General features: G+C 57.5%; 2 protein-coding genes across 2 annotated transcripts; one reads left to right on the top strand and one right to left on the bottom strand.

Moving 5' to 3' along the window:
• Window positions 1–2446: 2446 nt before the first annotated feature.
• Window positions 2447–5557, bottom strand: CHGG_10047 (uncharacterized protein; the record flags this gene model as incomplete). The annotated part of the gene is made up of 7 exons (XM_001227973.1): window positions 2447–2723; window positions 2837–3114; window positions 3173–3532; window positions 3602–3786; window positions 3885–4386; window positions 4450–4800; window positions 4859–5557. The coding sequence occupies 7 exons, from the start codon at window positions 5555–5557 to the stop codon at window positions 2447–2449; spliced, it is 2652 nt and encodes an 883-aa protein (XP_001227974.1).
• Window positions 5558–7372: 1815 nt separating this feature from the next.
• CHGG_10048 (uncharacterized protein) lies at window positions 7373–11647 on the top strand (the record flags this gene model as incomplete). The annotated part of the gene is made up of 5 exons (XM_001227974.1): window positions 7373–8590; window positions 8653–9212; window positions 9262–10035; window positions 10467–10569; window positions 10826–11647. 5 exons carry the CDS (start codon window positions 7373–7375, stop codon window positions 11645–11647), a joined length of 3477 nt encoding a protein of 1158 aa, XP_001227975.1.
• Window positions 11648–11723: the final 76 nt, after the last annotated feature.

Raw genomic sequence — 11723 nt, forward strand, 5'->3', positions numbered from 1 at the left:
GGGGTCAGGGATGGTGGGTGTTGCTATCCCAGCCGTCGACTGTAGTTCTAGGCCCACATCTCGTCGCTATTGCCCCCGAGGCCGAACAGCGAACAGAACCATCCATACCTAGGTAGTTTTCAGTAGACAACCACCCCAGGCCCACATCCCTTAATATGCTCGCAAGAGACCCCATCCATCACCACCTCTCCTTCAACCACGCCTTCACCCTCTCCCTCCCCAAATCCTCACGCACAACCCCAACCGCCTTCAACCTCTCCAACCCCTCCAGCGCCCAATCCTGACAATTCCACTGCGCACTCTCATCCACCACCACCGGCACCCCCTCCACCCCATCACCATCCCCATCCCCATCCCCATCCCCATCCACCTCCATCTCGATCTCACCAACCTCCAGCTTCCCCACCACCCCCCCGACCTCTCCCTCCTGCGCCATATCCAAGTGCTCCGGACCGGGGTAGTAAAACCCGCCCGGCATGCCGCGCAGCTGGAAGACGGTGCCGCGTTCTGCGCCGCTGTCGAGGAAATAGGCCCAGTGGTGGGGCCGCGGGGCGTTGGTTAGTGGGTGCGGGCCGCGGTCGTAGGTTATGAGGGAGAGGCTGAGGGTGGGGGCGGATGTGAGGTTGGTGTTGGGCATCGTTGTTTTGTGGGTGGGTTGTGATTGTGGGCGTGGTGTTGTTGGTGGTAATTGTATGTTGGGGAGGGGGATTGTTGGTTTGGTGTGAGGAGATGGTCCAAGTAGTGGCTTGCAGGAGGCGGGCGGGGTGTTTTCGAGAGCTTTACAGAGGTCGTTTGGTTGGAGGCATTCGTGCGGTTCTTTTGATTCGTCAAGGGATCTTTCAGACTTGCGCTTCGCCTAAACCAAGGAACCTTCAATCCTTCACGATCCGCACAACCCGCGGCCATGGAACGACAAGACATTACACTGTCGTACGACGACATCGACAGCTTTGTGGCCAGTCCAACCCCCAATCTGGAGCCGCGTTCGTTAACCTTGCACCTCAGTCAGCCAACCTCACTGTCACACGAACCGCAAGATGTGGAAACCAGCAACTTGCAAGTCGAGGAGACACTCACACTCCTCGCAGGCGCCATTGCGCGTTTGAACAAGCTATGCGCCTTCTCCTTGTATGTCCCCCACCATAGCACTGGACATGATTTCGAGATTTCGCAGACAGCCATCGCTTCCATCATCGAATCTCTCCCACAAACCTGCGTGAGCCTCGAGATAGACACGGCCGGCCTAGACGGGCATACAAGAAGAGCTGGACTCGAGGCAGCACCTATCCATCTCTGCGAGACGCTCCGCGCCGTCCTACCTCGAATGCAGCACGTCTGTCTGAGCCTGCGGACCATGTGCTCGTCCCTGTTCGGCAGCGGGGCTGCCCTGCCCCAAAACAACACCGCATCATCCTACCACCGCATCACCCTCCCCAACTTGCAAACCCTCCTTGTAAACTGCAAACGAGCCTGGGGAACCGCACCCATCTGCCCCAGCGCCCTACACTCCACCTCGCCAACCCCAACCCCCGCCCCCCGGGACTCCTGGGATTCCGTCACTGCCGGCCTACACGTACTAGCCACCACCACCGGACCCAGCCGAATAAACCCCTCCGCCAACCTCTGCGTAGTAACCTCAACACCGCCGGACGACTCCGACGCAAGCCGCTACATCACGCTCATCCGGGCGGACATCACCCGCCAAACCTCGCACGCCTTCCCCGTCGCGTTTGTGACGCGGGGCCCGCCGGCCGCCTGGCTCATGAGGACGGGCGAGGGGAAGGAGCTCGTGTCGTCCGACACGGCGGCGCTTGTTGCCGTGGTTGAGGGGCAGGCGGGGTGGGTGACGACGGTTGGGGATGGGGCGAGATTGCCGGGGCGGGTGGCGGTGGAATGGGGGTTGGAAAGTATGGGGGAGGGCTTGGTGGTGGAAGGGGGTGTGTGGAGGGCGGCGAACCCGAGGAAGATGCATCTGCTTTGGTATAATGAGCAGGTCAGCGGTGAGAGGTTGTTGGATGGTGAGGTTTGTGTGGGGGAGGCGTACTTGTCGAGGGAGCCGCTCGTTGAAAGGACGCCGGTGGGGTGGCAGCGGTCGGACGTATTCCGACGGGCTCAACTAGAACCTCTATGAGAGGAACGTTATTTTGGAGAAAGGGGAGATAGTGGATGTGATAAGATGATCGGCACCGCGAGACAGGGTGTGGAGGAAGCAGAGAAAGTTGATACCACAAGCAGGGGGCGCCGGATAGGTAGAAAAGTACCTCTCTATTGTACGAATACTTCATACCCGATCTGGGCGGACGCCGTTTCGGATGCAGTAACAACCATCATACTCGTCATTTCTTCATTACCTCTCTAAGAAACCAGTCTTGTATCCATAATATCCTCCGTTTATGCAAATGAGATTCGGCCGGCGTTGACATCTCGATATTAGGTCCCTAGAGCCTCAATCAGACTCCCGTCTCCACAACCGTTTGAGCCCCGTTGGCGCGCGCCCCTTTTCTCCCTTTTTATGCAGAGGCAGAGCCCCGTTCGTGATAACGTTCCCGTGGTTGGTGGTCTCCCAGTCCCATTCCTTCTGTTTCGCAATCATGAAATCGCGAATCGCACGGGGCGAGGCGGCAGCAAGGTTACTGCGGTCCAGCTTGTTCCCCTTGACAGGGCGCACGAGGTAGCCGAAGGCCTGTCGGCATGTGCCAAACACCAATGCCCTGGCGGAGTGGCTGAAAGCAAGGCCAAGAGATATGGTCGTGACGATGCTAGAAAGTACAACTAGAATTGAATGAACGTTAGATCCCGCCGTGCAATAATACTGAGAGGGTAGGTGTTGACTTACACATCCACATGAACTGTATCCCCATGCTCATTGTCCCGCTGTCTAGTTCCTGGGCGTTCATACCAAAGACAGTGGCGAAGAAAGAAAGCGGCAACTGGACTCTGGTTAATGGGATTACACATGTCGGCATGGCGGGGGCGGCTCACAAAGAAGATAGTGACAACAGTAAACACCACGATTGATCTGCCCTGAATGACAGTCTCGTCCGCCCTGCGGATCGCCGCTTTCGCTTCGATGATACCGGCCTGCTGCTGTTTCATATCGAGCAGTTCACGAAGCTGGATACAGGTATTAGTTGGGGTCAAAATCTGCCCATCGCCTGGGCTGTGGTCTTACCTGGCTTCTAGTATTTGCCTGGCGTTTCTCCAGGTCCGCAAGCTCGTCCCGACGTAGCTTCATGTCCGAAATTAACTGCGTGGCTCTCTCGAGCGCACTGGCAGGCTTGACCTGAGACTCGGAACTCAGGCCCCGCAAAGCCTTTTCAAAGTCAATCATTACCGTAATCTGCTGCGAGTAGATCTCCTGCATGATCTGGAGCTGGTCAATGACGTTCTGCGCCTCCATCAAGGCAGACCACTCAAACTTGATGTTGAGGGTCTTGCGCAGCAGCTCCTCGTCTGTTTGCAGGGGGTCTTGGTTGTTCATCCTCTTGACGTCGCGACCAAAGCGCTCGTACGCCTCTGTCTTCTTCTCTGACTATTTTCCAACAAGTGAGTGGTTTATTCCGTGATGGGTGAGTACATGCAGTGGGGGTGTGTGACTTACAATGTTAGAGATAGCAGAGCCAAATATATCCACCACCTCGGGTCGAAGGTCCGGCTTGGTTCTGTCAAAGAACACCTTGGAACATTCGTCAATGATAATGAGTGTTAAATCATAGATGGACGTGATATGGCTGCCGTCCATGCCCGCGAGCCGGTCGCGGATCGCCCTGTGGATAGCGGACGGGTCTGGTTTATTACGGCCCCAGCGCCTGGGAAAGGCGGTAAGAATGGTATCTGGAGACTTGTGAGCCTTTGATCCTCTTTGCAAGCGTGGCGTGACTTACTTTCGTCCAAGACCCACAGCCAAATTTGATCGACCATAATCACTCTCGGAATCGCCTCCGGGTCACTTCGAAGTCGTGTTCCGCGGTAAACAACTTGCTGTCGATCCCTGTGCGCGGTGTCCTCCGAGGTCCAGTTGTAGTACTGCTCGAGGGTTCGCCGGGGATGTAGCGGCGACGAGGTGCCCAAGTGATCATTGACGAGCCGCCAGTCTGCGGCCTCATCGATGAGCAAATAGAGCTTGGCGGCCAGCCATAAGTAGCTCCCGAGTGCCGACTTGGGTCTCCACGGTGGGGAGTCGTCATGCCAGCCTTCAGCGTCGGAGACTGTGCTGTCCATGCGGCTAGCTAAGGCTCTTGCTTGGTCGATGACACTCCCCCATGTCCCTTTTCGCTTGTTCAGCCGTTCGAAGTTGCCTTGCCGCTCATTCATGTGCCGAGTCTTCCGAATCACGCTCGTCATTCGGACCAAGCGCTTCTCGATTTCCCAGTGCAAATATGGCATCTTCAAACGAATTAGTTTGTCAGCAGAAAAGAGGGAGGCCGAATAATAGGATGGCCCACTCACAAACAATACGATGTCCTGGGATTCTGACGACCGGTAGTACGTGCTGGCCGGATTTGGCCCCATCAATTTACTACTCGGGGCGCCAACGGCATTCTCACAAGCCACAACCTCGCCGGGCTTCCATGGCGCCGAGGGTACGAAGGCGCAACGGGGCCGGATTTGGCGGGAGTGCGCTGGCAGGTGGCTGCTACCCCCTCCTCTCTCCTGCCCATGCCAGAGCTCACGCTTCAGAAGTTTTTCAGTGTTTGACTGCATCTTCTTAGCGCCCGGCTGGTAGAGCCCGCGTTGGGATAGCCCTTGTGGTGCGTCGAGCTGCGAACAGTCTTCCCCGTAGTATCTCGCGATCGCATCCTCGTAGTTAGGTCAGCAACGAAGCATTGTGGGACCTAGTCACTTCCTGGATGCTTACCTCTACCCATTTCATGTTATTTGCCTGAAGATGGAAGTAGCGTAACTGTGACCTGTCCGCTGAGCGCTTCAGAGGCGTCTGGTCCTCATTATACAGCAGCTTTTGCATGGAGATCTTCTGATGCGGGAACTTCCCGTGGCAAAGGGGGTGGTCCAGTGTCACGCCGCCTTGCCCTTTATTGAAGGCAGCCACCCACCCATTGTACCCATAGTTGGGTTCTGCCGGGTTGTCGTCCAAACCGTCGTCGAGGGCATCCAGGCCGGGAATGTAATTTTCCGGGGCCACGGCCTTCTGCAGGTCCGAGTAGTCGAGGACCGGCCATTGTTCGACCCGTTTTAAAACCAGGCGTTGGCGGTTGAGTTCCTGCCTACGATACCCGCTCGCTCTCGCAATACCGACCTCGATGCGGTGAAGCTCTTCTTTGCAGACTCGGTTCGCGCGGTTTCTCCAAGTATCGTGCGCCCTCTCCAATGAACGGAGTAACGAGGTAGCGTCGGTTGCGGACAGTCGGTGCCCGTCAAAAAAATCCCTCAAATGCTTGATGCGGCGCAGTTCCTTCTTGACAATCTCCCGCTCATGATCGGAGAAGCTTTCGTACAGCTCCGCCCTTTTGGAAAACCTAGCCGCAAGAAAGGCCGCCCATGCATCCGTAGGCGGCGCAGGATCAATGTATTGATCCTCGACAATATACAACGGCATCGGGAGGGAGGGGGAGGCGGGTTGGTGATTTGGGGGTTTCAGGCACCCGTAAGCCAAGCGGTCCCCAAGTCAAGAGTGCGGGCACAAGTCTGCTTCTTTACACGTTGAGAGCATCACCAAGGAAAATTTAAGCGTTGCCAAGGCGTGCGTTGTCTGGCTGTTTCTGGACCAATCGACGGCGAGCACCTGCATGATCACGATAGGCTCACTCCGCTCGCCAATGTCAAGGTTTTGATCCTGTTGTGGCCAATGGCGGAGCTTGGCGTCTGCAAAGTGCATTTCGAGGACCGAGGGAGCGGGGGTGATCGGCGAGGCTCTTGCTGACCGTCTTCTCCCGCACCGATCTTCAGAAACCCATCACACCCATCAGGCCGTAGCGTGATGCATGCAGCTTCACCATGGTAAATGTGGCTTGCCACTTCTCAGCTGCGTGGGACAGAGACGCTGCCCAAGATTTTCTTGGTGTTATCACGCTTGGGTGGAACAGATGGGTCCATGACTGGACATTTGTAATCAGCTAGTCACATACAGGAAAACAATGAGGTACATGTCGGCAACAACCACCCCACTCCAAGTGGACTTGGAGCTTCTTCCGAAACTTTAAGTTCTCACCCTAACCTCTTCTTCATCTCCTTGGGCAGCATGTTCCGAGCACTAATCTCCTCGGCCGCCCGTACCAGTCCCCATCCGGCAGCAAGGCTCGTGGGGAATATGTCGGTCTGAGATGACGTGTCCATGTGCCGGCATGGCTAGCGGGACGAAGAAGACGAATGCGTTTAATGTTGGGAATCCAAACCGCAAACACCCTGCAGTCGCGTTGGCAAATCAGTATGCCGCTGTTATGCGGGATCTAAGGGCTTGGTTAGCTGTCTGGCTTACCGCTTCACTGAACCAGGGGGTGCTGGAGAAAGACGCAGAGGGTACCATGCAACCGGGTCGGCTCTTCTTGCCTGCCGAAGCAGCGGATCAGCGTAGGCGCATCTCGCCAACCATAGGACGCCAATGCCAAAGGCTAAGCTGCCCAGTACCGCGGCGAGAATAACAAGAGGAGACGAATCATATGGTGGCCCCGGCGTGGGCGCTGGGGTCGGGGTGGTTGGGGCGCGCGATGCTGCGTCGAATCGGACCAGATTCCACTTGTTATGCACCGAGGGCATCGTGCATATGGGATTTTAACAAAGTTACGAGCAACGGATCAAAAACCCCCAGCTGTGGGTAGGTCGTCTCGGCTGAGGTGAAGGTGAATATCCAGACTCGCTAACCTCAAGATTGGGGGCAGAACAAAGGCATAAACGACTCAACACAAATGAGATGGAAGTTTGTTTTACCCTCGTTACTTTGGATTGGTTACTGTGTACATGAACTCCATAACGTGTACCGTAACACTCTCACCCATGTTCTGAGGGCGGCGGTTAAACCTTGGGGCAGGACATTCGAGATACAATTTAAACTTCCTTGAGTGCCATGAATATGCTTTGTCGGGATCCTTTTACAGATATAGAATCAAGCTTTCACGGCTCCAGTTACTGACCCATAAAACATCGAGACTGGAGACTTGATCATCCCTTGTTGAGATACACGGACACCTTCCATTTTCGGGTTAAAGATCCCTCCCCTATTAACCGAATACAGCAGTTTGAAGACGCAAGCCCCACTGGATTTAGCGTCATTGGCGGGTACTGGCTCCGACAAGCGTTGTGGCACTGTGGTCCGTGGTCAGTCACCGGCGCGTCCTCTTGCTTGACTTGGTTGTCCCCAGCCATCGAAATCCCTCTCCAAACAAACATCATCACGCAACCAGAGTATCACGGAAAGATGGATGAAAAGGGTGGCCTGCCCTCACACCGGGCCGGCACCGAGCCTCCTCGATGGCAACGACAGAAACCACGCCGATCCCGGGCAATCCGATTCTTGGCGGTCGGGTGTTTGTGTTTCATTGCCGTCGCGCAGTGGAAGCAGGTCTTCTCCAACCCTTCAGGATCCGGGCCTGCTGCCTCGGTGGTGTCGCCAAACCCAGATGTCACGGTACACGGCCTGTCCGTCAAACGGTTGCAGGAAAACCTCGCCACGTGTGAAAGCCTGCGCAAGAAGCCGCAGGATCCAATTGGCGCCGGACGCGAGCGGAACGCGCGATACTTGGATGGGCACGCTCCTACTTTGATCAAGAATGCTACGGTCTGGGTGGGCGAACCAGCCGCCAACACCCCGCCCGATGCTGCACGGAATGGAGCCGGCTTTGCTTGGATCAAGGCCGACGTGTACTTGGAGTATGGACTCATCAAGAAGGTTGAGTCCTCCATCGCGCTGTCCTCTGTCGCCTCCGACACTGTGGTCTTCAACGCCGACGGCCGCCCCCTGACGGCGGGCATCATCGACATGCATAGCCATGCCGGCGTGGATTCACTCCCCAGCTTGTGGGGGAACGAAGACACCAATGAGATGGCATCCGACATCACACCCTATGTCCGCTCCATCGACGGCATCCAGCCATTTGCTCACCAGATTCAAGTCATCAAATCGGGTGGCGTGACGACTAGCCTGGTCCTGCCCGGGTCCGCCAATAACATGGGCGGCGAGGCCTTTGTGATCAAGCACGCTGTGGGCAAGGCCGATGGACGTAACGAGACCAGCGCCGTGGACATGCTTGCGGATCCCGACCGCAACTGGCGGTACATGAAGATGGCTTGTGGTGAGAATCCCAAGCGTGTGTACGGCAACGCAGGCAAGCAGGGCCCAACCAGCCGACTGGGCGAGAGCTGGGAGTTCCGACAAGCGTTTGAAAAGGCAACCAAGGTGGTACAGGAGCAGGACGACTGGTGCAATGCTGCCGCTGCTGGCGTCCACCACATGAAGTCCTACCTACCTCAAGAGCTCCGCTGGGAGTCATTGGGGGCCCTGCTGCGGCACCAGGTTCGGTTGAACACCCACTGCTACACTATCCCGGATCTTGAGGCTTTCGTGGACCACACCAACGAGTTCAAGTTCAAGGTCCAAGCCTTCCATCACGCTCACCAGACTTTCTTGGTCCCCGAGGTATGCCCGCTGCCCCACGTCTCAGCACGCTGTATCATATAGCATTGCTAACTTCCACAAAGATTCTTAAGCGGGCATACGGTGGTGAGCCACCCGCGTCAGCCCTGTTTGCCGACAATATGTGGTATAAGGCGGAAGCGAATGTCGCCTCCGAATACGCCGGCAAGATCCTGTATGACAACGGCCTGACGCCCATCTACGTCAGCGACAACCCGGTCCTCAACGCTCAACACGTGGTCTTTGAGGCTGCCAAAGGTTACAAGTACGGTCTGCCATACCATGCTGCGCTAGCTGCTGTGACCACTGCTCCGGCCGAGCGCCTCGGTTTTGGAAACAGGCTGGGCAAGATCAAGCCCGGGTTTGATGCCGACGTCGTCGTCTGGGATAGCGACCCGCTCAGCGTCGGTGCGGCCCCGGTGCAGGTCTGGATCGACGGGACGGCGCAGTATGATGATCCGGTGGTACTAAAGAAGCCCGTGGCAGAGATGATGGTGCCTGATGAGAGCCTGTCCAAGATTCCCGAGGGCCCTGTGGCCATGGATGAGGTGATTTTCACTGGTGTCTCCAGGGTCATACTAAATGAGGACGTGGAACACTTGTCCGAGAACAACGCCCTCGTTGTGTCCAAGGGCAAGGTCACTTGCATCGGGGCGTGCGAGGCCGAGCTGCAGGCTGCTTCTCGCCTCCAACACGCCGATCATCAAGCTCAACAACGGCTACCTCACCGAGTCTCTCACAGCATTCGGCTCCAAGATCGGCCTCAACGCCATCGACGCCGAGAAGGACACGGACAACGGCCCCAGCGGCACGTCCTTCACCCGCGCCGAAGACGGCCTGGCCCTCGACACGCAAAAGACCAACATCTCCTACACCTATGGCGTCACCAAGGCTATCACAGCCCCGCGACTCCGCGGCCTCGACACCCACCACGGCACCAGCGTGGGCTTCCTAACCGGCGCACTCTCCCCCCTCTCCCACAACACCATCTTCTCCGCCGACGCCGCCGTCCACTACACCCTCACCCCATCCATCAAATCCGCCCACCCCGACACCCCCTCTATCTCCGCCGCCATCGCCGCCCTCCGCATCAAACTCCTCACCGCCGTCACCACCCCACCCAACGACAACCCCAACACCGACCCCTACTCCGAAGCGTCCTACCTCCGCCTCGTCACCAACGGCACCCTCCCTCTCATAATAACCGTCCACTCCGCCGACACCATCGCCGCCCTCCTCAAACTCAAATCCCTCATCGAAACCACCACGCACACGCCCCTCCGCCTCGTCCTCCACGGCGCCGCCGAAGCCCACCTTCTCGCCGCGGACCTCGCCGCCGCCCACGTAGGCGTCATCCTCGCCCCGCTCTTCTCCTACGCCACCACGTGGGACCAGCGGCGCGCGCTGACCGGGGCCGCCGTTGACGCGGGGGAACCGGGGTGGAATCGGTTGGTGGAGGCCGGGGGTTAGGGTGGGGGATTGGGTTGGAGGAGGACTGGGTGGTGCGGGACTTGGGATTGTTGGCGGGGGTGGTGTGGCGGAATGGGGAGGGGAGGGTGAGTGAGAGGGAGGCGTTGGGGATGGTGGGAAGGGGGTTGTGTGAGATGGTTGGGGTGGAGGAGCCTGGCGTGGGGGAGGGGCATTTTGTGCTGTGGGAGGGGAGTCCGTTGGGGATTGGGGGACGGGTGAAGGCGGTTGCGGGGGGGAGGGGGTGGGTGGATGTTTGGGAGTGAGTATTCGGGTACCTACCTAGGGGTTTGACTCGCGTTGTGAGTCTTTGGGAGGTTGAGGTTGGTATCAGGTTGTTTTGGGTAATGTAGTAGATTGAACAGAGACTGTGTGTTGATGTAGATGTTGTAGATAGCTTTAATGTTATCAGAAAAATGGAAACAACTTGGTTAATGAGAACGGGTCAACCAATCGCCGGTAGAAAGGAGAGGCCACGACCTATGTCTGCCCCGGCCCAACAGATTTGGTCCCAGGTTTGTACTAATAGATGCTGCCCTTGATATTGTAAGCTGGCAGAATAGAGTCGCATTACATGTACACGATAGTGGGGAGGCAATCACTGGTGGCATCAAGGCCGTATGGGGACGGGTTTTACGGTTGACTTTGATTCTTTTAAAGAGGTCTTCGCTCTTTCTAGGGGTATAGATGCCTGCGTCTAGCAGCAGCATGTCTAGTCGTTTCTCATAACTCTTAAGCCTCCGCTGCCCGCATATGGTTGGTCAACGCCAGGATCTCGCCATGGATGCTCTCATCCGCCGTGATCAAGCCCCAGCTGTTGGACAGCTTGTTCCCCGTCGTAAAATCGATTGGGTTCCCGGACAAGTCCGTCACCTTGCCCGCCCCCGACTCGGTGTAGATAAGCTGCGAGCCAGCATGGTCCCAGCACGACCATGCCCCTTTCCCGGGCTTCGGCCACCGGAGTTGCACGCACTCCCTCCCACCCAGCGCCATCGCCGCATACCGCATATGCGACGAGTAAAGATTGGTCCCTGGGTCCGTCGCGCCGAAGATCTCCGCCATTTCCCTGACCTTCTCCGTCAGCGTCGCGGGGCTCTTTCTCCGAGTCCACAAAATGCAAATCCCTTAAATCAACCGCCTTCCCACGACCCCTCTCAACCCGCGTCCCCTCCGCACAACCCCCCCCTCCCCATCGGCCTCACGCTCGCCCCCTGGCCCCTCACCGCAGAAAGCAACAACCCCATCCCGTCCTCATCCAACCCATACTCCTGCACCCTCCACCCACCCGCCCCACGGGCACCTCCCCCTCAAACCTCCAATTTCCGGACACCCCAGCTACCCCAACAACATCTCTCACGCCCTTCCAACAACGGCAACAAAAATTCGATACTGGCCCGGCGCTGCATATGCGCACTGGGCACATGTACAGGGGTCCATACACCACACGCGGGGTGCGACAGCGGGGCCCCCCACGCGCTGCGTGCCCGCCGAGGACCCAGTGCTACCAGCGTCGTGAGTTCCATAAAAGCCAGTGGGAGGGGCGAAGAAGTGCCTCACTTTGGTCTCGCCTTCACCGCGGTATCGCCTCACTAGGTTCGCACACTTAGCCGGGCAGAGTTAAGTGTCGGGCTGGAACCGGACCTAAGGCCTCACTCACAAACACCAGCAG

Source organism: Chaetomium globosum, genomic scaffold, assembly GCF_000143365.1.
Source record: "Chaetomium globosum CBS 148.51 scaffold_7 genomic scaffold, whole genome shotgun sequence".
NCBI classification, from domain to species: Eukaryota; Fungi; Ascomycota; class Sordariomycetes; order Sordariales; family Chaetomiaceae; genus Chaetomium; species Chaetomium globosum.